Here is a 26,886-nt window from a genome sequence, read left to right as displayed (position 1 = left end):
TACTGACCCAACAAATATGCCCCCAGGATTTGGAATCAAGCAGTTTACTCACCATTAGTTTCATTGCCAATTGCCAAATGGCAAAAATCCCACATCCAACTCACCACTAAAATCCTAAGCGTTCTTGGCTCACAGACGGGCTTTCCACCGAATATAATGGATATCTGTTTGGATGTTTTAGAGATATCCCTCTAGCAGAAACACAGGGAAACAATCTAATGGGGCCAAAAGGTTCTCTAATGTCTCTCTCTGTGCTCCAATAACAAAAATCTGTGAGGAGGAGTGACTGAGGCATCCCTAACTGTTGGACTCCCCCTACTGGTGTCAGGCTACTATGTTATTATATTGTACTTTGTATGACACTGCAGCTTAGCTCAGTGTTCTCAGAAATGAGTGAGGCTCACCTAAAGAAAAAAAGGTGTTTCTCCAGAGTGTGAGAGATGAGGGTTTAGAGTTGTCACGCAAACAAAATAGCACTTTGACAAGGTGTAACGAGCCAAGAAAAAGACAAGTGTGTAAAACATGAGTGACTAGATCCGGGGTAGCTTAATTCAAAGACGAACAGGTGCTTTGCAAAATGCTAAATTTAAAATGAGTCAATGAGGGGTAGAAATAAGCATCAATAAAACCCCTATTACCAAAATCTTATTTTAATGAAGTAATAATAATGTATAATATAAAAATTGACTACAAACAGAAAAATAAAAAAGATGCTATGTATATAACAAGAAACGCTGTGTCCTTGTCACGCACCTAAATGCAGCAGATACTGAGAGCTACAGTTTGTTGATAGAGATGCCTGTTCTGATAACTCACTACATATTTGCTACAAATTCTTCACTTCAGAGATACTTTCTACATGTATCAGTACATCTGAATTCTGTAAATAGGATGTTTTTCTGCACTTAAAAATAAGATTCAGGCTGAGGGAATACAATCAGCTCTCCGGGGTTCTTGTTTCTAAAAGGTACAACAAAGATTTTTTAATCATTACATTGAACAAAATCCAAGTCAAGGGCAACAACCAGTGGCAAAAAAAAAAAAAGGTCTTTGATGTGGTTATGAAAGCCCATTGTCATGATTGCACCTGTGTGCTTGTGTTTGCCTAGGCCACCTACAGAGGTGTGTGTGTGTGCTGTGTGGAGGAGGGTGAGGCGGCAGCAGAGGATGATGAGAGTGAGGAGGTTGGGGGCTGAGGGGTGGAGGAGGAGGCGGCGGATGAAGCGGAGGCGGCGGTGGCAGCTGACGACGAAGTCTCTATCTTGCTGCTGTGTGTGATGAAGCGCAGTCGCAGCTTCATGGCCGGACGCAGGGTCATGATGATTTTCTCCACCTAGAAGACAGAAACAGAGAAAGATGGAGATGGGTAAACTGAAGAACAGACACAAATACAAACATGTAGACAGACACATGAGCAGAAGTGTAATGCTAAAAAAGAGAAAAAGTCAGGGAGAGAAAGAGACTAGATGAGTTTAGGAAAAACCAACATGATTCTGTTTTGGGTTTAAACAGATCTGTACAGTTCATTTAATGCAGAAGGATGATTACGGTACACTGTAATTACTAGGTCAACACGTGCCACATTCATTTATGCAACATCACTTGTTTTGAATCACAGCACCCAAAATAAAACACATACAGCACAGCTTGGTTAAAGGCTACTCTCAGTGAACCATTAATTACTTGGAAAGCCAATTTAAGTACACTTGTTTAAGCCTCAAGCACAAAGCAGATACAGTTCCATCTCCTCTAATTAACTCTGGTGTCGGGTCTGGACACTGGTGGCGAGACGTCTCGCTGCACAGGAGGTGGCAGATTTAAATTAAAAATGGTAACTAAAAACACGAAACTGTCTCCCGTGGAGCTGCAAGTCCACACATGTCATCTTACTTGAAGGTGGTACTCTGGGTGACAAACGTCTTTATTTGTCTCCATTTTTAGATCTTCATCATTTTGTTATTTTGTTGTATGATATTGTTATTGTCTTTCTTTTTTTTCAAATCTGTATGGTGAAGTTTAATGGTTAATTTTCCATTTTAATAAAAGACACAATCTCACCTGGTCCTTCACACTGTCTCCAGTGTACATGTATTTAATGTGATAGAGGAAGTCGCAGATCGGGTCCATATAGCTGAGATGTTGACAGTGTTGGTCCACCGCCTGGAGCATTTCATAGAAGGCCACGCCAATCTGAAATACACAAACACAAGGAGATTTTATGTATATAAAAAAGGGAACACTTGTGTGGTGTGCAGGTGTGATAATCTTTGGTCACACCTCCAACATGCATCGTGTCCTCTCTTGCTGGAAGCGCTGCAGGAACGGCCCCACCAGGTGATACACGTAGAGTAACTGGAACTCTGTCTGGACGACCGGCTTCAGCGTCTCTGACAGGAACCTACACACACATTTATGATGACATGACAACCATACCTGATAAACAGTGTAAAAAAAGACACAGAGTGAGAGAAGAGGGTAAAGACAGAGGCTGACTTCCTTACTTGGGAATCAGAGACAGCTGTCCGATGGATGAGTGATGCCAGACAGCGTGCGCTAACGCTAGCACATAACTGCAGTTCATTTCACTGTAGCTCTGGTGGCAGGCCGTGAAATCCAGCAAGGCGAAGGGATAACCTGCCCACTCAGTCTCTGATGTCAGTGCCGGAGAGCCAATCACAGACACGATGCGATCGTGGAGGACGATCCAGTAGGGCTCCTGGATGAGGAAAGACGGAGTTTGGCTATGGTGAACAAACTCATCAAATATTGGAAGGACAGTGATGATTTTTGTGACTATTTTTCTTACGGGAAGTGCAGTTATCACGAGCCCGATGGCATTCATCCAAGCGGTGATATTCTCTCTGGGAACCAGGGGTTGGCTTAAAGGTGACAGAAAACATGGTCTGACTCATCAAGCTCTTATACCAGCAGCACACACATCTAAAAATATGACTGAGCTGAAACATTATGCACTACTGCTAAAATGTTTATCCCTACAGCCATTTATCCGAGATTAATTAGAGCCATTAACTGTCTAAAGATGACACCGTGTTTGTCTCTTGTACCTCTTCAACACGACATTGAGCAGAGCGTTGCCGACATCTTTTCCCGGCACGGCCAAAGCCATCAGCTCCACGCAGGTGACATGCAGGGCGTGGGCCGCAGGGTTGGGGAACTCGTTGAACCTCCAGTCACAGTTGGGGAAGGGGCCGGGCGACTTGCCAGCCATGGGTTAGAGAGGGTTAAAGAGGGTAAAGATCACTGGAAGAGGAAAGCAGCTTCAATAGGTGCATGAGCGTGATGGTTATCCGCATGCCAAACAATCCATGAGACACTTCAACAGCCACTTGCATCTTGTTTTCAATAACTCTTCTGTTGTAACAGCTCCACTGGCAGTAATAAAATTACCACAGAATAAATAAACAGATGTGAAAGCAATTAGGCCCATTGTTTTTATTATCCAGTATCAGGGTCAGTTAAGAGACATCCATCTACCAACAGGGGGAGATTAACGAAGGATATTATCCACGAGGCGTCCAATCAGCTTGCAGTAGTAGGTGTCATCGGGGATCCACACGTTGTCCTCTCTGGGGTTCATGCCGCATTTCAGATAGGTTTCACTAAGGCACCAACCTGGGGTACGGTTGTCCTATAAAAACAAATACACTGTAAATATAACAGATTAAAAAAAACAAACAGTTAAAATAAAATGAGAGACCAACAAGGAGTATGACTGCATGACGTATATATAAATAATACATCCTACGATTTGTTACATAATGAGGTATTGTCTACTGCTCTTTCTCCTTCTGCCTACCTTCAGAGAAGACATGATGGCGTGCACCAGTTTTCTCTTCAGATTGGTTCTGTCTCTCAGATGTCGTTCGTAGTAGTGAAGTGTGTTGTACAGGTAGGTGACAGGGCGGTCTGCACACAAACACAGCAGTAAATACACATCAGGGTGCACAAACAGTGGCCTAAACATTTCATTCACATCCCGGGAGATGCCCCTTCCATCTCCATTTCATGTCATTTATTTGCTATTGATCTCTTTCTCATTCTGAACCTATTTCCCTTCGACACAGGCTTCTGATATTTAAGACGGCCTTACTCACCGTGGAACTTGTACAGCCCTCCCAGGTGGTCCAGCAGCGTTTCCAGAGACTTGGAGACCGGAAGAAGCTCCAGGAAGCGGTGGATGACGATGTCAAAGACAGGCAGGAAGCGCAGGCACACGTTGCCAAAGTAGATGGGCAGGTACTGAGGCTGAAGCTGCATGGGGGGGTTGACTTGGTCTGCAAGTCCCTCAAAGTACAGCTTCTCTGGGTATTTCTGTAAAGGAACAAACATCAAAATCAAATGTTGTCTAATACCTTCGAACTTAGGTTTATCTCTTGTCCCAATCAGATGGATCTGCTGTGGGTTTCTTTTTTACATGTGTACCTTGTGGTAGCTCATGTGCTTGTTGTGCCAGTCACTCTGCAGCCAGTGCTCAGGAGCGTTCTCCTTGACAAAATCGTTGACTCGGTTCCTGAAGTCGTTGGGCTTCAGCAGCAGCAGCTGGATTATGAAGTAACAAACCTGAGCCTCGTTGCCCTCATGGCTACGCATCGCCTGGAAGTAGATAAGAAGAGACGTGAGACACAAAGACCTCGTCGAACAGCAGATCCATTTCTCTGTATGCATGTTTCTCCTCACCAGGCACAGGATGAGTCTGTCTAGGGTGACGATGTTGTATTTCCAGACCATGTCGTTGAGTATTTCGATACACTTGTTGAGCTGCTGTCCGCCGGCGGATGTTGAGAACTCGTAGACGAGGAAGTCTGCGAACGTGCGCACGTGAGCCACCAGTGCACGAGCCCCGATTCGCTCCAAGACCCTAAGGGACAAAAAAACAAAAAAACAAAAAATCAGGCTCAAGTTAGCACATCATCCCACAACAACACTGTATTCTCCCGCGGGATCAATTATGTAAATTAGCTACAGATGCAGTTTTAGAGACTTGGGAATGCCCCGCAGGCCAATTAGTGTAAATTTTAAATGCCACAACATCAGTGGTGAGATGCATCATTACCACACGCTTCATCAAAACACACTCAGTGGTGTCACAACACATGGAAAAATGAAAAATGAAGGAGGTGATATGTAAACAAACTGAATTTGTTTTTATTTGTGATTAATAGTAATATTTTTGAACAGTATCAACCTTAATTACATTCCCTGGTGTTCAAAAGTAAAACATGCCAAAACACACTTTTTATAGGTACTGTATGTACAATGTGTGTCCCTGTGACTGTACACAACAAATACATGTTTGCGTGGATTCTTTAAAGCCGTATCTGGAGCGACACAAAATGATGACACCAGACCTGAAGCCTATCTGGTTAATGTGGTCCGTCTCCAGCAGCATCTTCCACAGCAGACAGAGGAACAGTGGGGGTGAGCCCTGCATGGAGAAGTGGGTAATGATGTCATTCTCATTGGCCATGGACTTCCACTTCCTGTACTCCTCTTCCACGTTCTTCTTCAGGTTGAATCGAGACTCCTGAGGAACGTTGTTCTGTTTGAAAAACGCCTGAGAGGAAGAGAGAGAGAGCGGTGGGAGTCATTACGACAGGATTAATGCTTCTGATTTGAGATCAAATAAAAGTGCAGTTTGAATTTATGAGTGTCATTCATGCCTAAGTGACCATGGTGCACCTGTAGTGGGGCAGGGAAGCAGGACAGTGTGTGTGAGGCCCAGTTATGAGGCGTGAAGCTGATGATGGTCTGGAGTATGTCTTTACACCAAGTCCCATGGATGGAGTCGGACCCTGTGAAAAAATCTACACACAGACACGAAGCAGGCAAATTAAATTATAAATCAGTATAAAATTAGGAGGAAACAAACTGCAGAGCAACATAGAGAGCAACTGAGACATGAAGAAAAGAAAGATCTAAAGAAGTAAATCCAGAGTGAGTGCTACCGGTGACGTGTGTGGCTCTGGCCAGGGTGAGGATCAAGGCTCGGTTCAGCTCTTCAGACTCGGCTGACAGAACAGTCTTTGGGTCGTTGAGGAAGCGGGTGAACTGGGGCTGCACCTCTGAGCTCCCCAAGGCAGTGATTAACCGCAGAGCTGTGCTCTCCACACTGGGGGAAGAAGACATGAAAACAGCAACATAGAAGACCAGAGACCATTATCGTCCTGATATTTTCTTTTTGTATTCTTTAATTACCTTCAGTGGAGGTGGACACAATGAAAACAACACATGTGCAATGTTATACAACAGCTCTGCAGTGAGTAATGGTGTGATGCCCTCTAATGTTTGGTTTTTATTCAGACTATGATAGTGAGGTGTTGATTCAATTGGGTATTTTGTTTTAAGTAGTTTGGGGTGTGAACCACCAGCACTTAAGTTGAAAATAAGGCCAGTAACCCCCTGAATATGAATTCAAATAAATCCATAATTATCATGTTCATTATTTGAAGTAGCAGAGACTGACGATAGTTGCTGAAATAATGTTACAGTTCATAGTAGAGCCAAACCGAAATGGGATTTTTAGGACAGATACCGATTTTGATATTTGAGGGTTTTAAAATACGAAGTTCTGATATATCGGCCAATTTACTTTTTTTTTTCTTCTTCTTTTCAAAAACACATAACATAAACAAAGATTATCCCCAACATTTTTATGTCACCAAGATAACATGACAGAATGCAATTTAAAAATAAAATTTTTAGAACTATAAACAAAAGTACTGCTGATTGCAGTGTTTTGTGCCTTCCAAACATGTGGGTTGCCATCAGAGGAGTTGCAGAGTACAATCTGGTGGACAAACAATGCAACGGCAACAATCATAACATGATAGAAGGACCCATCTTCTGTCTCTCCATTTCTGTTATAAGCAGCAATACAGATTTTTCTGCAATTAGCATATATTGGCCGATAATATAGGCACATGAGTTATCAGTCAGGCTCTACTCTAGTTTTACTCACTGCCTTTGATGACAGGAATCCAGAAGCACAAACATTCAAATCAAAGTTCACTACACACAAGGAGAACTGGTTGTTTTCTTGTGTTTGATATGAATTGTACAGTAGTAGCAGTAACAGTAATATCTTGTAGTGAATAATGATAAGTATGTTTCAATATATGTCCGTCTTACCATAGATGCAGCTGATTCTGGTTGGTCTGGGGTACAGCAGCCAGACTGTGCAGATGACTCAGTAGCTGGACTCTGTAGTGTGGCTGGATGTGGTGCATCCTGTAGCTGAACATCTCCAGCAACGTGTGAAGGATTCCCCACGCGTGAGACTTAAACACATTTGGCAGCAACTGGCCTGAGCAGACGGAGAGTGTCACATTATTCAACATGTGTCTGCCAGTCCGAAGAAACATATTATTGTTAAACATGAATGTTCTGAGTCAGTCTGCTCAGAATTCAACCCCAGAGGAGACAGTGACAACTGAAGACAAATTGGACTAGGATGTGCTCTTACAAATTCTGAAAATGTACTAGATCCCTCATAAAGGCAGACTTTTTTTTGGTTTCTCAATCATGCTCATAAGTGAGGGTGGGGTATTAGAAATTTAACAAAGAAATTACACTTTGTGCTTTCTGTTTCTGAAGTGAACAACTTTTCAACACAGTGGACATTTTCAGTGAATAAAAATGTTTCTGAAACTCACTGATGAATCCTTTGATGCCCAGTGACTCGATCTCCATATAGACCAATAGTCTGCTGTATGTTTCTACCAGTGCAGGGGCGAGGGCAATGCTGGATTTGGCGTGGGCCAACTTTATAACCCGCGTGGCAATACTGTGTATCAGACTGGAGGCAGGCAAGCAAAGAGAGAGAGCGAGGGGGACAAAGAGACAGAGTGAGTGAGTGAGTGTGAGACAGTAAATGATCTGTATATCAATTTGCCATTAATTCATCTGTGCACCCCTACCTCATCTTTGCATGCACTGTGAGTGAATCCAGCAGGTTCATGGGCAGTGGGGTGACAGATCCTGACGCCATACAGTTGGTGCCAGGTAGGTTGATCCTCATAGATCCGTTTCCATAGATGGTCTCTACCAGAACGCCCATCGGCAGAGTGAAGCACTCTGAGTTGGTGCTGTAGGCGTTACACAGCAGGGCGATCTTGTAGTCGGCCATGCCCAGAGTCTTGTTACGCAGCGACTGCTGGAGAAACCTGATAAGACAGCAGTATTTTGGTGTACGGTTGTTTGGAAGCATGCACATGTGGAAAAGTACATATTTCATGGTCCAGTAAAGACACGCACTCATGGTGTAGTTTCAGAGAGTGTGGTATGGGTATCTGTAGTTTGGAGTTGTCATTCTGAGCTTTGCGGTTCAGGTGGATCCAGATGCAGGTCATGGCAAAGGAATGAGTCGACTGGGGCTTGTTAATGTCTGGAACTGGAATGCACTAACATGGGAGAGAAAACACAGTTTAAATCTCATGGTACGACCTATAAAGCTGTTATAGAGCAAATTCTGATCCCTGGATAAAAAGAAAGGACGATGCACAGCAGAAAAGACAAGAAGTAATACATTAAAATGGAGGACTCGTAATAATGATCCTAGGAAAGCAAAATAATTCCTTGGCATACGTGTACCTCTTTTTCAGGGTAAAGCAGGTCAAAGAGCTTCATGACAGGCAGGAAGTCGGCTAATGCGTTCTTCTGAATGCTTCCTGATATAAACTGCAGCAATACCCACATCAGGTGGTCTCTCCCCTTAATTAGACCTCTACCTGCAAGCTAGACAGAGAGAGATGAAGACCAACTCAGCAACAAGGGTCACAGCACTTGACACCCTGACAGTCCTGAATAATATTGTATTTGTATATATATATGTATATGTGTGTGTCTTTAATGGACTCCAACAATTTGTTTCTGTGATTATGTTCGAACCTACGCTTCCCACCAGTTGCTTGATTTGTATGCATTTGGTTTCACTGTGAAAATGTATTTCCTATTAGCAGTTACACGTTAGGGTAAATACATCATTTGGATTTGACATGACATGGATTTTATGAATTTCTGATCATGTGACTACAACTATATATGGCTTATATTGATTTTAAGTGCTGTCGACTATTTTTTACATTTATTTTAAGAAGGGTGAAGAAAGTCATAGTCATAACACCAGAGCCAGGGTAGGAAACTAGAATCTAGGGTAAGGACTTCTTTCTGCATGACGGTGCCATGAAATGGAATAAGAAACCACCATTACTTAAAGGTGTGTGAGTTTTAGTGGCATTTAGTTGTGAGGGCATATGTATATGCGGAATATTGCACTAATCAAAGTTCTGTATACTTATGTCCCATGTACACTTTATTTCTCTTTTTGCAATAAAGATTTAAGGAGGAAAAACAGATTCTGATTTTTCTGACACCACATGAATGCACCATTGACATCCTCTTTTTCCAAGCACGCGGGAGAAGCTACGATTCTCTTACTTCTAATAAACCAGTTGTCTTCTACTACTATTACTACTACTACTACTAACATTACTTGTTCTTATTCTTGGTACATATTCAACGTAGTGACGAAACGTGCTCTGTAGCGCCGTTTGGGCTACTTTATAAACATGGCGGCACAACATGGCGACGTCCATGTAAGAGGACCCGCTGTGTATGTAGATAGAAATGGATCATTCTAAGGTAATAAAAACATAACGGTTCATTATGTAAGGTCTTCATACACCACTGAAAACATAGTTAAGGATATTATTTTGCATTTCTGTCAATAGATCCTCCTATATAATATAACACACTGGACCTTTAAGGAGGAGTGACATTCTCCTATCTTTAAGGCAATGGGGTAAGCAATGGCTGCTACATAGTTTCTCCTTAAAGAATGTGTAGATCCTCTATGTTTTTTATGTTTTACTTCTCAATTCTTTGATATTTGCATCTTGAGCTACAGTGTGTCATACAGCTGCAATCTTCTATGATTTCTGTGTACCTATGATATAATTTAATTTATTAAAATATATAATTTTAACAATTGTTAAGTTTTTTTGTTCCTATTGTCATGTTATGGACTTATTTCTGTCTTTTAAAGTCTGATATGTTGTATTTTACAAATATATTTAGGCATACTGTCAATAAACCAAAATCCAATTACCCATAAATAGGATCATTAACTCTTCCTTCCTCTGCTGTCTCCCTCCTCTTACCTTTTGATGTAATGACAGCACCATGTGCGGGAAGCTTGCAAACTGAAACAACACAAAGAAGATGAGCTGGGAGGAGAGGTGCTGCCACAGCAACTGGCTAGTTCCTCCAATGTCAGCGTCAAAGTGTTCCTCGGTCTCAGAGCGCTCCATGGCGTACACCACGAGGTCCACCAGCTGCTCCTCTAGCACCGGGCAACGCTGCTTATGCTGTCAGGGGAGGAGGGGAGTGTTAAAGGATAAAGAAAATAGTGGGCAGGAGAGAGAGGAAGTTCAACAGAGTAAGGGAGGAAAAGACGTCCAAGGACAGACAGAGACAGAAAAAGGAAAGGGAAAGAAAGGAAACACGGAAAGACAGAGGGAGGGAGAGAATGAGGGGGAGATCATCATTAAATTACTTGACAAAAACATTTTCATATTAACAGACGCTCCAACAATTGTTAGAAATTGACTCATTAAACTTTTTCCCATATCTTGCATGCAGGACAGCATCTCCTTCCTGCCGCTGTCAGCTGGGTAAACTTTCATCTTTTCCACTTTTTCCTCTATCCCCAAATGTTCTAGTCATTTCCCCGCGATGTTATTATAGAGAAACAGGTGCCAAGTGTCAAGTAATTTGCCTCGTTGGAATTTGGACCTGGTAAGTTTTTTGCTAGTTCTTCTGCTACAGCGATCTTACATGACAGTTTTACATGAACAGAGTGAACAAATTTCAAAAGAAGGTTCATGTGCTTGTGGGTAATTATGATATTTGGGGTTTAAGATACAGCAGCTGATAAGCGCTGAAGTCACAAGCTAATCCAGACAAGTCATGTGTAAACATGGACATCGCGAGACTGTATCTAGATTTAGAACATCCTGCCAAGGGACTGCAGTCGAAAATTAGCCGTCTGGCTAACACAGGCACACAGAAACGGTGATTAATGTCCGTTGTCCTTATAAATAAAGGAAGTGAATAATAAAAATACCACAAACATATTGTAACAGTGACAAAAAACTGAGCTCAGCAGTGGTGTTACATGTTTTCTGGAATGATCATATCATGTAGGAACAAAACTTTTCCATATAGAACTGCATAATGTGTGAACCTCAGTGTTGATCAATGCTTGAGAGACTTTCATATATCAAGGGGATTTTTGATGAAAGACGGGAGGAGAGAGGGAAGGAGGGAAGGGAATTAAGAGAAAGTCAGAAATGGTGGGGAAGGCAGGTTAACGTGGTCATGTTTATGGCTGTGTAGACACGGCACTGTTACACAAATAATTGATTGTAGCATAATCCTCAGAACTCAATTGTTGAGTTGCATGAAAAACATTCACAGTACCCAACTTATCCAGACTATTCCATTGACTATTTACGGACACATAATAGTAATACTGACATTTTCCTATTAACCCAGGGTGGGAAACTTAACTTCACCCACCACTGACAGAGCAGAAGGAGAGCAGATCTCTGCAGTGGTTACCACTGTAGGACTTAACAAAGCCATTTTCACACAACGTGGACCCAACACAACCAGAACTAAACAGCAGAGCACAATATGACACAGCACAGCACTAAACACCAAACTAAACAGTGCAATACATTCCTGCATGCAGCCTAATGGGTTTGGGAAGGTGGGGAGGTGGTGTGATTGGGAAGAAGAGGAGATGTGAGGTTGACCGTCACTTCTCTTCCTCTGCCACCACACACACACACACACACACACACACGCACCTAAAGAGAGAGGTCAAGAGAAAAACAAGAAAAAGAGAGAGAAAGACAGAGAGAAATCCACAGGCATACAAAGAACTCAGCCCCATGGCTTACCTAGTTACATCCCACACCTAGAAACAGTGAAACCATTCCAGTGGCTGGGCTATAATCCACTGACAAACATACCTTCCTACCAACAACTCGACCAATGGCATACTGATGTGCACCTAGAGCAAAAACATTTAAAGGTAATGTCTACGGCAATCAATTGGGAAGCAATTCAATTCTCTCTCAACCCAAGTTAGAACAGATCTATCGTGGATGGTGATGACTGCTGGTCAACTGACAAACAAGCACGTCAACTATCTGCCACTGACAGTTTGAATTTCACAGTCTTTTGATCAGAAAAACTAATAAATATAACCAATATAAAGATCAAAGGGTTAAACCTCATCCTTGTCAGGTGGCAACACTCACAGACTCAGTCATCCGGATCAAACTCTATCAGTACAAAGACTTAATTTTGACTTTAATTTTTGATTGTCTGGGTGAAATGTTTAATTCAGCCTGAACTGCTTGAAATGAATATAATTTAAAAAAATTTTTATTAATTCTCTTAAAAAGGGAGAGCCTTCAATTTAGGTCCTCTTCAATCATTCGGATCGTTTAGTGATTGGCTTTTAAAAGTCCTGTTTAAAATAAATGTCGCTTCTGTATCGTTACGCCCTGCAGCTCATTACTATTAACCAATAATGTCAAACTGTAGGGGAAGAAAACAGTCACCAATCACGCGCATCATCAACCAATGAACACCACACAACACAGGTCAGAGTTCAATCATCCAGCCAATCAGAATCATCAGCCGACCTGGGCCAAACATTGATCAAAAAAGACAAACAAAGAATGAGCGTCTGGCCTCGTAGTCCACACTTTGCCATGTCTTCTTCATTTAAAGCTGCCTGTACAGCAACTTTAATCTGAAAGCTGCTGCGCAAGCTTGGAACTTTGTAATTACAAAAATATCACTCCATCTCTAATGTGGAGAGACAGGGGTACTCTCTGGAGAATACATACGTTCATAAAGGAATGAAAAGTGAAGTTAGCAGTGCATGGACATCACAAATTACAAAGAAGCCTCTACATTTTCGCAAATGCGATTAATTGACTGGATGGCACAAGTTGCACAGGAATACGGTTCACAGATGTACTGCAGCATTTAAAAGGTCAAAGGTTAATTTAGACCGAAAGTAGAAGGCGTGAAAATGAGAAAATTAAGATCCACCAACTCACAATGCCTACCTAAAATAATGATATATAATGATATATAGCCATCTGATATATAAGTACAGCTGGTCTTCCTGTGATTACTGCCTGGCTATAGCAGTGTACTTTTAAATTTTGTTGCTTGTGGTATCCGGTATTTTTGCCACCACTTGGCTGGTCATTTCATTTGCAAGGCATAATGAACTATATTGCTGTACGTGTCAAGACCACTATTCAGACAAAATGGAGTGGTTTTGCCCAGGTCAGCACAACAGAAAGCAGCAAAAGTTCAGACACGAGAGGACCTCGCGAACAACAGGCAATGACCAGACTACATTCACACATGCAGTGCAGCAGGACTTGAAATGTCAACAGCAGGGATTTATTCATGAAAAACTTTATGTCAGCTTGTTAGCTGGAACCGCAGGTTGTGTATAATGGCTGTGTCTGAATTTATATATAAATAATATATTTTCTGATGCAGTGCAGAGCATCTATAACTGTCTCAGTCTGGAATGTAAAATCAGCATCAGTTTGCTCAGCTGACATTAAGGACAATCCAGAGGCACATGAGGTGTATTAAACATTAACATAACAAGCAATTCCAATGTCGCAAAAACATTACTGAGTATAAATTTAAGCAGTAAAACACAACAGGGCTGAATTACTACTCCCTCTCTTATTTCATAAAAACCCTGCACTATTCTACTTTTACTTATTTTGCCTGGAAAATCGTCTAATACAGAGATATTGAATATCATATTGTGGCTGCACACAATACATTTTATTGCTACTGTATTGATTCTGCTGTATTAAAAGCAGAGATAAAGCAGCATGTGAAGCAAACAGATGTTAATAAAAATGTGACAAGAAACAACTGACTTGCACGCCACCCTACTGGTTAATGATCCATAAACAGCCTTCCTGTACATCAATCAACCTGCTACTGCCTGTCTATCATATTAGCATTTATTTGGCCACGTCTGTCTCTTTCTACTGACTTTATCTCTATGAAAGCCCTGCTGTGACCATCTCAAGCTCTGTAGCATTTCTCTTTACTCCATCTCAGGTTTTCTTGTCTTTATTTTTTCAATCCAGTTCCCCATTTCTATGACATCAGCGTGCCTAAAAAGCTAAGCATCCAATGGGCTGGTTAGTTGGTAGGTCAGGCGACCAGGAAGAGGAACAACGACATACCTGGGCAATGTTCAGAGTCTAGAGAGCGCATGGCAGAGAGACAGACAAACACAACACACAACCAGAGGACAAAAGAGAGAGAAAGAGGGAGGAACAAAGAAAGAAGGAGAAAGAAACAGAGAGGAAAAAGGAGAGACAGAGAGAGAGAAAGTGGTGACTAAGGAGCTAGGTTGTTCACTGTCCGTTCAGCACAGCTAGCATCAACTTAGCCAATACAGACAAACTGGAATCTGGGTAATTTGTTCATATTCAAAATATGAATATAAGCAAGTTCTAAATCAGAGCTCCGGCCAGTGTTGATTAGTGCTTTCTGTTTCTGTGCAACAAACACAAGGAGAGCAGGTCAAACTGTGTCTGCTGGGCTGAGTTGAAACTGTATGAACCCAACAGGGAAAACTAACACCAGTGCATTATGGGTCAAGCTCACAGCATTGGCTTGCTTTACATATGGTCTTATATAGCTGTATTAACAAAAGGGAGGAGAGGGATGTCAAAAGAGAAGAATGTGAGGAGAAGAAGAAGAGAAACAATAAATAAAAAGGAAATAATTTGAAGAACAGAACCTGGTAAAAAAAAATTAACAAAACAAACAGAAAGAGCAGAATGTCAAACTCAGACATGAAGAGGATGAGGTAGAGGTAGAAGTCAAGGAGACAAGAATGGCAGAGAGAAGACGAGAATGAAAAGGGGAAAAAGGAACAGCAGGAGCAGGGAGGGGGGAAGAAGGGAGCAGAAAGAGTGGGGTGACAAAAATGGAAAAGAAAGGGGAGAGTAAATATATAGATTCAAAGGGATTAGAAAAGTGAGGGCAGGTGGAGGGCCTGGTACAGAAGCAAAAGTAGAAGAAGAGGTTGGTATACCTGTTTGTTGAGTCCTAACATGTTGCACACCATTTCTCTTGAATATGGTTGTTCTAACACATAGCGCAGCAAGCCCGTCTGTGGCTCAAACAGGTCCTACATTCAAAAAACACAAAATGTATTACTGCTTTGTGTAAGTGTGTATAAAATGCCTGTGTGGTGTATATATGTTAATATTTTACCTTGTCAAATGGCAGCATGCCTCTCAGAGGGAAGCGGAGAGTAGTGGGGTCTAATTTCCAGGAGTTGCAGATGGCCCCACTGTTATTCACTACTGGTAATAAGCTGCAACGACCTGTGGACACACACATACGCACATGAAATGGCTAAACAGGAAAACTGCACATACATGAGCTGTATTACGTACTTCAATCAGTGAAGTTATTAATCTGTGACGTGCCATGTGGCATACATGCTCACACATACATTTCAATAAAATAGAAATAGAAGTTTTGTAATTGTATATTATATATTCAATATTTTATTTCAGTAAATGTACACAGTAGCAGGGGGCATCTGAGGTGTTTACAGAACAGAGGAACTGAGGTCTGCGTTGGTGATGCTACAGAGTTATCCGAATGAAAGAGTTTTTGTAGAGGGTTCCCTTAACCGTCATTCGCGGAGCAAGGAGCAGGGAGTACTGTTTATGCACACTGTGGATCAGAATGCAGTCGTTATCTTTATTTGTGTGTCTTTCCCTTTTTCCCCCTTTAGATTATATTTTGGGTTTTTTTTTTTAAAAGAATGGACAAAGTATGAAGAAGAGCAACAGTTTGCCAAAAAGAACAACAAGATCTTGATGTCATTTTGATCAAGATTTTATAAGCTTCCAGTGTGGCTGTGTTTATGCGTCTCTTACCACAGATAGAGTTGATTCTGGCTGTGGGTCTGAAACTGTCCACAAAGTCTGATATCAAACTGCCTAGAAGCTACAAACAGACACCGAATGAAAGACAGGGAATAAAACAGGAAGATTTGTTAGATTCACATGACAGCTGCACACACACACACACACACACACACAGAAGAAACCCACACTTACCCAGTGTGACAGCTGTCCCTCTGGATACAGTTTTCTGATTTCTGTGACGGCAAAGTAGGCTGGCAGGAGGCAGGCATTTCTATCCAGGATATACTCTACCACCTGGAGTACACAGAATAATAAATGTAGAATTAAAGTGATTTGGTATGCTTAAATGCCATCAGAGTGAAAAATAAAAAGACACAAATTATTACATTTAATAACTGAAAGATAGACAAACAAATACCTCTCTGGCAGAGAGAAGCTGCTGGACAATAGCTGAGCTGACAGTGGTAGGAATTGTCTGAATTTTATCCAGTACAGCTTTCAACAGGTCTCGGACCCCCTGAAACACACACACACACACACACACACACACACACACACACTTTACATGAAAACATATACGTTTGACAGCTGCCTGGTGAGAGATGAAAAAGGCAGAGAAAAAAGTGCCACTGGCTGAGATGAGGTTGATGTTCTAACAAATACTGATCATATTAAAAACAATACATAGTTTATAGGACGATTTTCTTTTACAAGAGCTCCTTATCATTGAGCTTGTTGATGAGCTGTGCTTGCTTGTGTGTGTGTGTGTGTGAGTGTGTGACCTTGTAGTCCACCCCTCCAATGATCTTGCGAATCAATTTGAAAGTTAACGCCCACAACTGAGTCCTCTCCCACTCCAAACTGTCCGAGCTTATCAGAGCAGCACACACCATCCTTCAGACAGACAGACAGACACACACACCAATTCATTAGATGGGTGTTTAAGATAGAGAGTAAAAGTAATAGATAAGAGTGCCAACACACAATAGATTAACTGCAGATACATTTAATGAGACGTCGTGTATCATATCAATGAAATATACATATTTATATATAAAACACTTTCAATTATTGAATTATCAAGAACCATAAGGATGATCTACACTAATTATATCTTAAAGCAGCCTAAACAGAAATCTTAAATGAACTGGATAGTAGTAGACTCTGTCAAGCCCCAGAATGTAAATTAATGCGTAAACAATGTCTGTAGGCCTTATTAAGTGCGTAAGAGTGTGTGTGTACCTGGGAGGTAACAGACTGGTCTCCACAGCCATTGCTAGACAGTCATAGAGGAAGGAGATCCTTTTGGGACTGTGCTGGCTGTGTATAAACCGCACGATCCACTGTACACACTGTTCATGAGACTCCTGCAGGAAGACATGGAGGCAATTAGTCATCACCTTATGTGTGAGTGCGTGTGTCTGTCTCTGTGTTTAGTGACCTGCGGTAGTGTTCCCCAGTACTGTCTGAAGGCCCCGAGACAACTGATCAGTTTAGTCCTCTCATCCTCTGGAGTGTCCATAAACATCCTGAAACACAACACAAGTGACATGTGCGAGAAGTCAACATTACACCTTCTACTGTACAACTAGTGAGACCAGGGCCCTGTTTCAGAAAGCGAGTTTAGTGTGTATGAGTTTATTAAGCCTGAGATGAACTTACAGTCTCCTTTCTGTTTTAACAAATAATAACAAAACAAGGAGAGGTATGAGTGTGTTTCCGGAGCCACCTTACCCAGCAAAGGCCTCTTCTATCATTTCAGTTTTCTGAGGAAAGGAGGAGAAGAGTAAAATTCAGAAAATATTGAGTGGGAGGACAGAAGATGTTTTAATTCTCTCTGCTGTTGATCCGTCTATCAGCCTTCCACTGCTTTCCTAATAATAGTAATTCCAATACAGTAATGAACGTCTGCTCAGTTGCCTCAGTGCACACAGAGGTCAGATGACAGATTTAGTTACAGAACAACACCTGATGTTGGTTAAAGATCAGAGTGTCTTGCTCAGGGACACTTCAGCAGGGAGAAGGCCTGATACTTAAGTTAATTTAAATAACGTGTCACGTTAGACACAATTCATAAAGTGTAAAACCTTTTGTTTTGTTAACGTAAGTTACTGTTAGAGATGAAAACATGTTTGTTCACATAGTTATCTATAACGTAACTTTAGATAGAAACAAACGGTATCTATCTATATTGTTGGAATTATTCATTTGCAAAACCCCAGCAAGTTCATGAGTGGACATTTCAAGGAAAAGGCTAACGTTAACGTTGTCTGAAATGCTAACTGTGTTAGCTTCAAGCCCAGTACATAAAGACGCAAATTACCACGACATCCTCAAAGATGCTCTGGAGCTGCGTTTCCATCGAGAGCGCCATGTCTGCATCAAAAAGTGCCAATTTTTAGCGAACCATCACACAAATGAATCAGTTTACTCGCTATCGAAAAGCTACATGCTAACAGGGACCGGGATGAATGCACCGCGAGACGCGCAACTGCAAAAACAATCCGTAGACACATTAAAGAAACAAGCTGCACAGTTCCGCTTCATTTAGTCATCATGATGTGTAATCTATGTAATACAGTCTAGGTCAATGTGTGTAACCCTTAATGCTCTGTAATTATAACGCATGATATTTAATGATATTTATAATATACGATTGGCATGTTTCAGAAATATATTACAAAACAGGCGGCATAGCCTACATCCTGCTAAAATTGTTTTACAAAATTACAGAAGTTGGTGGGGACAATAAAAACGCTTGTGCAAACGAGGAGAGGTACAAGTCTACTCCTACACACTTGCATTCTTGTAGAAAACCACTCTATGTAAAGTATGCCATTCTATGGTGGTGAAGAAAACACTTTAATTAATGTCGGTCACTAGATGGAGCCAAATGACTTAGGCCGAAATGGCTGACATTTTTAAATTTAACCTCATTCGATGTCTTTTTTTACGCAAGTTCTTTGGTTTATTATTGGTCCTGTTTTATTTTACTGCTTAGGTTGAATTGCCTACTTCATTCTGTTCATTATTTGATCTCGGTCTTTTAAGATACGTTGGTTCTTCTTCTTCTCCCTAAATCTACTCCTTTAGGCCTATCTACAAAACTGTCAATAACCCTAACCTAAACTACATTATCTTTTCCTAACGATCGACGTTATGGGAGTTTGCCTTTGTTCCACAAAAGGTGATTCCCCACAGTGTGACTGTGAGCAATACGTACACACACACACTTCCTCCACGCACAGGTGTAATGTGCTCAAACAACTGAGGTCACATTCCTTCCTCGTACACGGAAAACCTGTTTTACTTGAACCATAAATCGCTGAGCTTTTAGCGTTTGGCGGTCGCTGGTACAGCGTCTCCATCCTGTTTAATTCTATCGTGTTTGTTTTTTTAACAAATTTCTTTTAAAAGTGCGGAGGAACATCGGGCCGCTGACAGGTGTAGCATACAGCTACACATGGAGGAGCAGAGAAGCTGCCGGGGATTGAAGATGTTGGTGTTTCTTGTGAAAACATGACCCCATCATACAGAGATGTGGACAGTGTCAATTGTTCTGTACCTGGGGGGTCTGCACTGCGCAGGTACTGAACTAACATTACTATTAGCCTACAGTTGTATTTTCTTCTTTTCTTTAATTATTCTGACTTAGTCTACTAGCTGCAAACGTTAACGTTACATTAGGCATGTGTTACAGGCTACAGGTTATTAATTTTGAGACTATTTGGTTTCCATGGACGATTGATTCCACGAAAACCGTGTCTGTGTTTGAGTTTAATTGATGATTGGCAACTCTATGCAGGATCTCCTACTGTACACACTATTTTCAATATGACATAAAGTGAAATGTTTGCAGATTTATTAAATCACTGCCTGATTTCATTTTTTATGATGTGTATCCAAGTTAAATAGGCTCATCATACAAACCGTTTCATCATTGCAACCTGCATTACAAATTGCTTTATAGTGTCTTCTGACTCTGTTGTATGCGTGACACAGTAATAAAACCGTCCTTTATTCATATTAATTGAACGTTAAGTGTCAAAATAGCAAGTTATTATGCAGACAGGCTTTGGTAGTCCTGTTCACAGATGGCTCACAGCCCTGTCATTTGTGTGTATACATGGCATGAAAATGAGTTAAGTGTGGCTTAAGTCCAAGTTCAATTTATAGTTTCAGATGTCTGTAACCTACAAACCTGGTTCTTAAACTGACTCTCCTCAACATTTTATTGGGTTTCATGAGCAGCCAATAGTCTCACAGGGCAACAAACACTTCTTTTTAAATGTGTGTGTCTCTTACCTTTCTCATTAAATCTCACTTTTTCATTCTCCTTCTCCTCAGTCTCCTCCTCTCCCTCCAGCCCTATCAATGTCATCTTCTCCTCAGTGAATCTGAGAAATATACTGCAGTGGTCACCAGGAAATGGCACACCGGATTACACACACTTTACTGTGCAGTATACCATGTAAGTAAAGATTTTAGAGTTTAAATATATTATTTATTAAATATTATTTTAACTACAGTGGCCCTGAGAACAAAGTCATTGTCTTCAAGTTGCAAATAATTTAAGTTATTTTTGGCGCATTGGTCATAGGCTACTGTATCTGCCTTGGAATATAGCTGGTTAAAGCTAAATGTGATGGAGTACTATCACTACAGTTGACTATGCGCTTTGACTGCCCTACCAACGAGCCAGGCTCTTTCGCGTTGCAGTCAAGGTGCATGTTTGGTACCCTTTAGGCCTGTGTCTAAATGTGGGTGGGGTGACTCCTTCACTACACTGAAGTTATTGTATTTATTTTTCTTTAGCTAGTCTCAAAGGAATTTACAGACAAAAGGAAGCAGAGAAAGGAGAAGGGGACGAAAACAGGGGAAAAAATCACAACCAGATCTAACAAAACAGCGTGTGTAAGCTTCAGTTCCTTGCTTTAAGGGGAATTAAACAAGTAGAGGAGTGTGATTAGAGTTAATTCACTCCCGTCATTCTTACTGTCCCCGCTTGTGCTGGGATTCACAGCAGTCATCCTCTGATCTGTGTGGGTCCACTCTGTCTTTCCCAGCTATGGAGACAGTGTTGAGGGCAGCAAAGGAAAGGTGAACTGGAGGGAGGTGCGGCAGTGTACAAGAATAGCGCGGAGCTGGTGTGATCTGAGCAATGAGACGATGGATCTGGAGCAGGGATACTACGCCAGGGTTCGTGCTGTGAGCAGGAAAGCATCCTCCAAATGGACCGTGACGCCGAGGCGATTCGATCCAAAGACGGACAGTAAGTTAAAGTGACTTTCTGTTTCAAAATATGGGGAGAGAGGGAAATATTTCCAGACACACACGGGGAGGCTGGACAAAAAGACGGAGAGTTGAGATGGCCGTACTTCTTTAAGAAAATACACAACCTTTTAGGTAGAAATATTTTGTCTATCTCTATAGCTAGTTTTGGCCCTCCAGTGGTTTCTGTGGAAACAGAGGACAACAGCGCCATCATCACTCTGAAGGGACCAATGAGGTATCAGCCTGACAACCACACCCCAGGGGTTTCCATGTCAACACTCTACCCCACGATGACTTACAACCTGTCCATCCACAATACCCGTCGCAACCAGACAGTGAGTAAAAATTTATGAAAAGTCGTAGCTCGTCCCGCCCTCATGGCACAGACAGGCTGTTAAATCAAGCACACTTGAAGTTCACCCATGGCACTGACTGATCTGTGAGTGTGTATGTCTGTAGAGCCATTTCCAAGTGGTCTCCGGTCCATACAAATATCGCCTGATGGAGTACGATACAGACTACTGCTTCTCTGCCAAGGCAAGATTCCTCTCCATGCCCGTCCACTGCCTGTCCTCAGTATGGCAATGCATAACCACGCCTTCAGGTACAACCACATTGCATGTGTGTGTGAGAGGTATAATATTTTCCTCCCTTTTTCACAGGTAGAAAGGAATGTGACCAACCCTGATACAGAAGCGAAAGAGAGATTTATGTTTGTGTTTCTGAGATGTCTTCTATTGTTTGCGTATGAGTTTCTACCTTTCAAAGATATCAATCAAGAACAGTCTTGTTTTCAGCATGATGGTATTGCATTTAAAATACAGATTTTTTTACAGTGAGTTCTGGTGTGACTTGTTCTTCACATAGTATTGCCTATATATACCTTTATGCACATGTATGTATGTATGTATGTATGTATTTGTGTGACGTGTTCCTGAAGTGCTGTCTCTTTTCAGACCCTGTGACTGGCCAGCTGAAGAGTGTGGTTGTGAGTATTGTTGTGCCAACTGTGTGCATGTGTATGCTGGTGGTTGTTGGCTACCTTCTCTATCAGTACCTGACGGGGAAAGGACAGAAGAGCCCATATATACTGGTAATGCACACATACACATTTTTGCACACACTGTCTAATTCCACATGCTCAATATAATAAAAACTTGTCGACTGGATAATCATAATAATAGTAATAATAATAATAACAGCTTTATTTGTGTAGTTGTAGGTAACATACATACAGGTAAGTGTTTTACAACAATTAACATAAAACACACAAACAAGTGGGAAAAAAATTGGCATCACACAATAAAAGCTTTTTTATAAAAATGTGTCTTAAGAAGTAAGATTTTAAAAATCTTCTGACAGCAAAGGCCCTTTAGTTTTCAGCCTATAATAATATAATAATCCTTATTTCTAGAGCACTTTTCAAAACCATGTTACAAAGGGCTTTCACAGGAGGCAAAGACAATAAAGCAAATTAAACAGAGAACACACAATAAAAGCAGGGAGAGAGTTAAGAAATTAAAATAAAGTTTAGAGAAAAATAAATAAAATCAATTGAAATCAGCAAAGGCTCTCCTATAAAAGTATGTTTTTAAAAGGATTTAAAAGAGTGCACTCACTCTTCCTACCCGCTCTGATTTCCTCGGGCAGGCTGTTCCAGAGCCTCAGGGCCCTGACTGCAAATGCTCTGTCCCCTTTAGTTTTCAGTCGAGAACAAAAGACAAAAGACCTCTCCCCGAGGATCTCAAGGTACCTGCTGGTGCTTATTGGACTAAAAGGTCAGCGATATAACCATGAAGAGCTTTAAAAGTAATCAATACATTTTTAAGGTTTATTCTAAAACACACCGGGAGCCAGTGTAATGAACCTAAAAAGCCTAGACCTTGGAATGGCTACCAGGGAATATCATTCTGCGTCCTGGTTCATAGAGGGATAAACGCTCAGAGATATACCCCCCACTGCTCCACCAGCAGGACAGTTGCACTGATGGTAGATGTGTCACTGACTGCTAGTAGTCCACTAAACAAAGCCTGAATATAAACATGTCAAAATATGGTGTGTCCAGGGTGGGTTAAGATCAGTTAAAGCTATAAAATGTCTTATCTGTCTCTGGAGGAGCTTGGTCAAGTCTGAGAAAATATCAGCTTGGACTTGGAGACAACACATTTTTAATGAAAGCCTGCGTTACAGACTGGGCCGCTGAGTTTGCAGGCAGGGAGTATTCAACAAAAGACGTGTGATGTAGTGATTCTGGAGCTCCTAGGGATGAAAAGTCAGGATAATTCATCGTCTAATTGGTTGGCTATGTGGTACATAAAAAATCCAGTTTTGACTATTTTATGGCATATCAGAATGTCAAGTTTGTTTTAAAAATGTTTCAAAAGCTAATGGTCCATCTTTTAATGCCACATTCCTTGAACTTCCAGAACCCGCCTTCTTTTCATCCGCCCCCTCTGATCATCCCCCCTGAGAATTGTAAATTCATCTTCACCATTGTCAAGCCATCAGACATCGACATATCAGACCCTGCATGCCCCATCCAGTGGCCACACAACGCAGATCCCCCAAGAAGTTATGTCCCCCAGAGGCCCGAAACACCCGAGCCCGAGGAATCCCAGGATGATTTGTCCATTGACTATGGGTTTATTGGCACAGCACCTAAAATCAGTGTCAGAAGAGAAGAAGAAAGAGAGAGGAGGCATAACGGAGGAGAAGATGGGAGTACTCTGAAACTCGAGGAATGTCACTGCGCTGGAGTTTACGCTTCTCACCAGTCCAACGTCTGGCAGAAGTCAACCCACACATACTCACAAACACACATGCCGATGCACACAGAGACACGTGCACAGACAGAGATGAGCACGTTTGTGCAGGCGCACGCATTTTCAGAGGTAAATTTAGTTCCACTAACCCAAACTCAGGCACCTTTACTGGCAACCAAAGGAGAGGTGGATAGAAAAAGGGAGGGTACCGAGAGTGAGGAAGTACCTCTTCTTTCTGCTTATGCCTCTCAGAACATCAGAGACATGTATACGTTCGATACTGACCAATCAAATTCCTTACCAGATGACTATGGTCTCCTGAGACTGGCAGAGCAAGAGGAGGGACCTAGTTGTATTAAGTGGGATCCCAATACCGGGAAACTAGTGTTGCCAGAGATGTCAATGGAGTTCAACAGGGAGGGAGGGTTGGATGGGTTGATGCAGGGAGAGAAAGGGAGAGAGAACAGGGTGGGAGGAGAGGAGGAGTATGCGATGAGGGGCAAGTTGAGGTTGGAAAATGTGATTGTCAGACAAACGTCCGAGGAAGCGTCAGAGGCACAGACAGAGATGACGAGAGCTGTAGAAACAGGGTGGGAGGCGGATGATGTTATGACCAAATGGAACTTGGTAATCTCGATGGGCCAGTAGATAATATTCATCAATATATTTACCCCGTTATTACAAAGAAAATGCTCTTCTTCTGCACTTATACTGTATACTCAAATTTAGCACCATGATGGAAATCATAAAAATGTCTACACAAAATAATTTTTTTAAATACACAAGATAATATCACATTCTTAGGAGCACTTTGTACTGTAGTAGGTTTACTGTTAAACCTGGGAATGTTGCTGCTTTATTATCATTGTCATGATTTATAGATTATCTGATTAACAAATCAGGCGAATCAACACGAACACTTACAAAGTGGTATAATAAACTGTGATTAACTCTAAATTATCTTGCCAAGGGAGATGTGCACCTTAATTTTGAGCACAATGTCTTTTCAGATGTAGTTTACTAGTTATTTTTTTCGTGCTTGATATGAAGTAAAAGTTCTTCTTAGAGATGACCTGCAGCACTGTGTTTCTTCCTGATTAAACGCTGCGTGTGTAATCGATTGTACGTACACCATCGTCACCACCGTATCAGATCTCAGCCTAACAAAGCACTAACGGACTGTTCTGCACTGGTGATCATCAGAATAGAATAATCATAATTATAGAATAATAATAAGAATATCAGTTACAGATTTTTTGGGGGGACAGATTGCAAAAGTGTTGTGATTTTTTTTGTAAGTTCTGGCAGTTTAGTGGTAGTACAAAAGCCATATTAAGAAATTTACTTTGGCGTTTTACTTTTTTATTTCGATATGGGCTATACGATACCTCAGTTTACTGTAGCTATTCTGTGACCATACACATCCGTGTTTACTAGACAATGCTGTCAAACTAGTTTTGGAAGTTTTAAACTGCGCTGCTTGTGATGTCTTAGGACAGTATTTGTATTGTATGTTGGCAAACTGGGATGAATCATAATGTAATTACAATAATTGTTCATTTTCTCAGTCAGTAATTGATCTTTAATACTAATCCACCATTGCTGCGCATATTATATGAAGGAAATACTAATATTCAGAGAAGGATATGTATCTTTGTGGATGATGTCTTCATACAAAATGAAGTCAAAGCTATAGCAATCATCTGTGAGCAAAATACTGTCTGCAGTACAATATTAACGGCATTATCACTTTTTGTTTGGTGCTGAGATATTCAGAAGCTTGTCAGGATATTTTATTCTGTCTCATCTACAACTTATCAGACTTCATTATTTGCTACTGTCAGTTCAAAATAAGCTAGAAATAATAACTACAGTTTTGTAATGATTAAAGCACAGTAAGTACTCGCACTTGTTCGTCATTCAGCCAAGTGCTACTTGAATATTTTACATTACCATTACATGATAACTGAGGAAATCATTACGCTCTTTTGCTGAAGTTGTTCCTCTTTCTCTTTCTTTGTTGTTCTGCTCCCATGAAGTCATAGCTACTCAAAAGGTTTTGTAATGGACTACATTTACTGGCATTGTGCCATCTCATGGTCTCATTGTGGGAATTTCTGGAATTACTGTAATTTCCTGGACACCACAGTCAAACCACAGTAAAGGCTTCAGATTCATGTAGCTATTTAGTCTTATTTGGTCAGGTTATCTGCAGTGTGATGGTAACCTTGATGCTGTGCATGAAGTTGCTCTGGGAAGGAAGTCAGTCATATGTTTGTCATAGTTTTGTATGTTGCAAGTCAAAAGTATTGTATATTCAAAATAAATAATAATAAAGGGAACTTGTTAACTATTGTTGTCCTCTGCATTTTGAACAGAAAAGGTCACATATTGTTTTACCAGCATTTCCTGTTCTCACTAGATGTGTGTACTACTGCCAGCTTTTACATAATCTCAGGAACAATCTTCAAAGTATTCACATACTTAAGGAAATGTGAGCATGGTAGACCTTTGATCTGTATTACAAGTAACTTTCATTCCTGACACCTGCCTCTGCAACATGAAACGAGAGTGAAAAGAGACATCTGCTGGTCAAATTACCAAACACCAATCATGACATTTTATTTTATATCACTGCTATAGAGATCAACATTATAAAAACAAATAAATATAATAATAAAATGTATATATTTTATGTAAAAATGTGATGTGATGTAATTGTAGATAATGCATCTTTAAAACAATATTGGTTCTCAAACTGAGCAACACAGGTTTCACATTAACATCTCCAACAAAATCTTCTGTGACAC

The 26,886-nt window shown here is 41.1% G+C and overlaps 2 protein-coding genes across 2 annotated transcripts; one reads left to right on the top strand and one right to left on the bottom strand.

The window, feature by feature from the left end:
• Positions 1-629: 629 nt before the first annotated feature.
• Positions 630-18,529, bottom strand: med23 (mediator complex subunit 23). Its single transcript, XM_038727237.1, has 30 exons — positions 18,364-18,529; positions 17,775-17,806; positions 17,482-17,569; positions 17,283-17,407; positions 16,823-16,934; positions 16,459-16,557; positions 16,233-16,334; positions 16,050-16,119; positions 15,373-15,485; positions 15,191-15,286; positions 10,179-10,385; positions 8,611-8,754; positions 8,275-8,420; positions 7,938-8,183; positions 7,674-7,816; positions 7,150-7,324; positions 5,967-6,130; positions 5,701-5,825; positions 5,370-5,575; positions 4,699-4,879; positions 4,444-4,614; positions 4,116-4,332; positions 3,818-3,927; positions 3,523-3,649; positions 3,066-3,231; positions 2,807-2,879; positions 2,502-2,716; positions 2,278-2,398; positions 2,059-2,190; positions 630-1,333 (listed from the first exon to the last, which is right to left on the bottom strand). Exons 1-30 carry the CDS (start codon positions 18,412-18,414, stop codon positions 1,115-1,117), a joined length of 4,176 nt encoding a protein of 1,391 aa, XP_038583165.1. The 5' UTR covers positions 18,415-18,529; the 3' UTR covers positions 630-1,114.
• Positions 18,530-19,322: 793 nt separating this feature from the next.
• Positions 19,323-26,431, top strand: il20ra (interleukin 20 receptor, alpha). The gene is made up of 7 exons (XM_038727238.1): positions 19,323-19,627; positions 20,388-20,511; positions 21,107-21,312; positions 21,474-21,649; positions 21,774-21,918; positions 22,271-22,407; positions 23,741-26,431. The coding sequence occupies exons 1-7, from the start codon at positions 19,579-19,581 to the stop codon at positions 24,722-24,724; spliced, it is 1,821 nt and encodes a 606-aa protein (XP_038583166.1). The 5' UTR covers positions 19,323-19,578; the 3' UTR covers positions 24,725-26,431.
• Positions 26,432-26,886: the final 455 nt, after the last annotated feature.

Source organism: Micropterus salmoides, unplaced genomic scaffold (assembly GCF_014851395.1).
Source record: "Micropterus salmoides isolate LMB-PRFRI ecotype aquatic unplaced genomic scaffold, ASM1485139v1 Ms_hic_scaffold_18, whole genome shotgun sequence".
Lineage (NCBI taxonomy): Eukaryota > Metazoa > Chordata > Actinopteri > Centrarchiformes > Centrarchidae > Micropterus > Micropterus salmoides.
The sequence above is the reverse complement of the archived record's forward strand: the minus strand, read 5'-3'. Positions and strand labels throughout refer to the sequence as shown.

Excerpts from the sequence above, each read along its gene's own strand:
- med23 (XM_038727237.1), bottom strand. The coding sequence starts at position 18,414 with ATGGCGCTCTCGATGGAAACGCAGCTCCAGAGCATCTTTGAGGATGTC. Across the intron at positions 7,325-7,673 it reads GGGCATCAAAGGATTCATCA|GCCAGTTGCTGCCAAATGTG; the intron begins GTGAGTTTCAGA and ends CCGTCTGCTCAG. Across the intron at positions 5,576-5,700 it reads GCTTCCCTGCCCCACTACAG|GCGTTTTTCAAACAGAACAA; the intron begins GTGCACCATGGT and ends TCTTCCTCTCAG.
- il20ra (XM_038727238.1), top strand. The coding sequence starts at position 19,579 with ATGTGGACAGTGTCAATTGTTCTGTACCTGGGGGGTCTGCACTGCGCA. Across the intron at positions 21,313-21,473 it reads ATTCGATCCAAAGACGGACA|CTAGTTTTGGCCCTCCAGTG; the intron begins GTAAGTTAAAGT and ends CTATCTCTATAG. Across the intron at positions 22,408-23,740 it reads AGAAGAGCCCATATATACTG|AACCCGCCTTCTTTTCATCC; the intron begins GTAATGCACACA and ends TTGAACTTCCAG.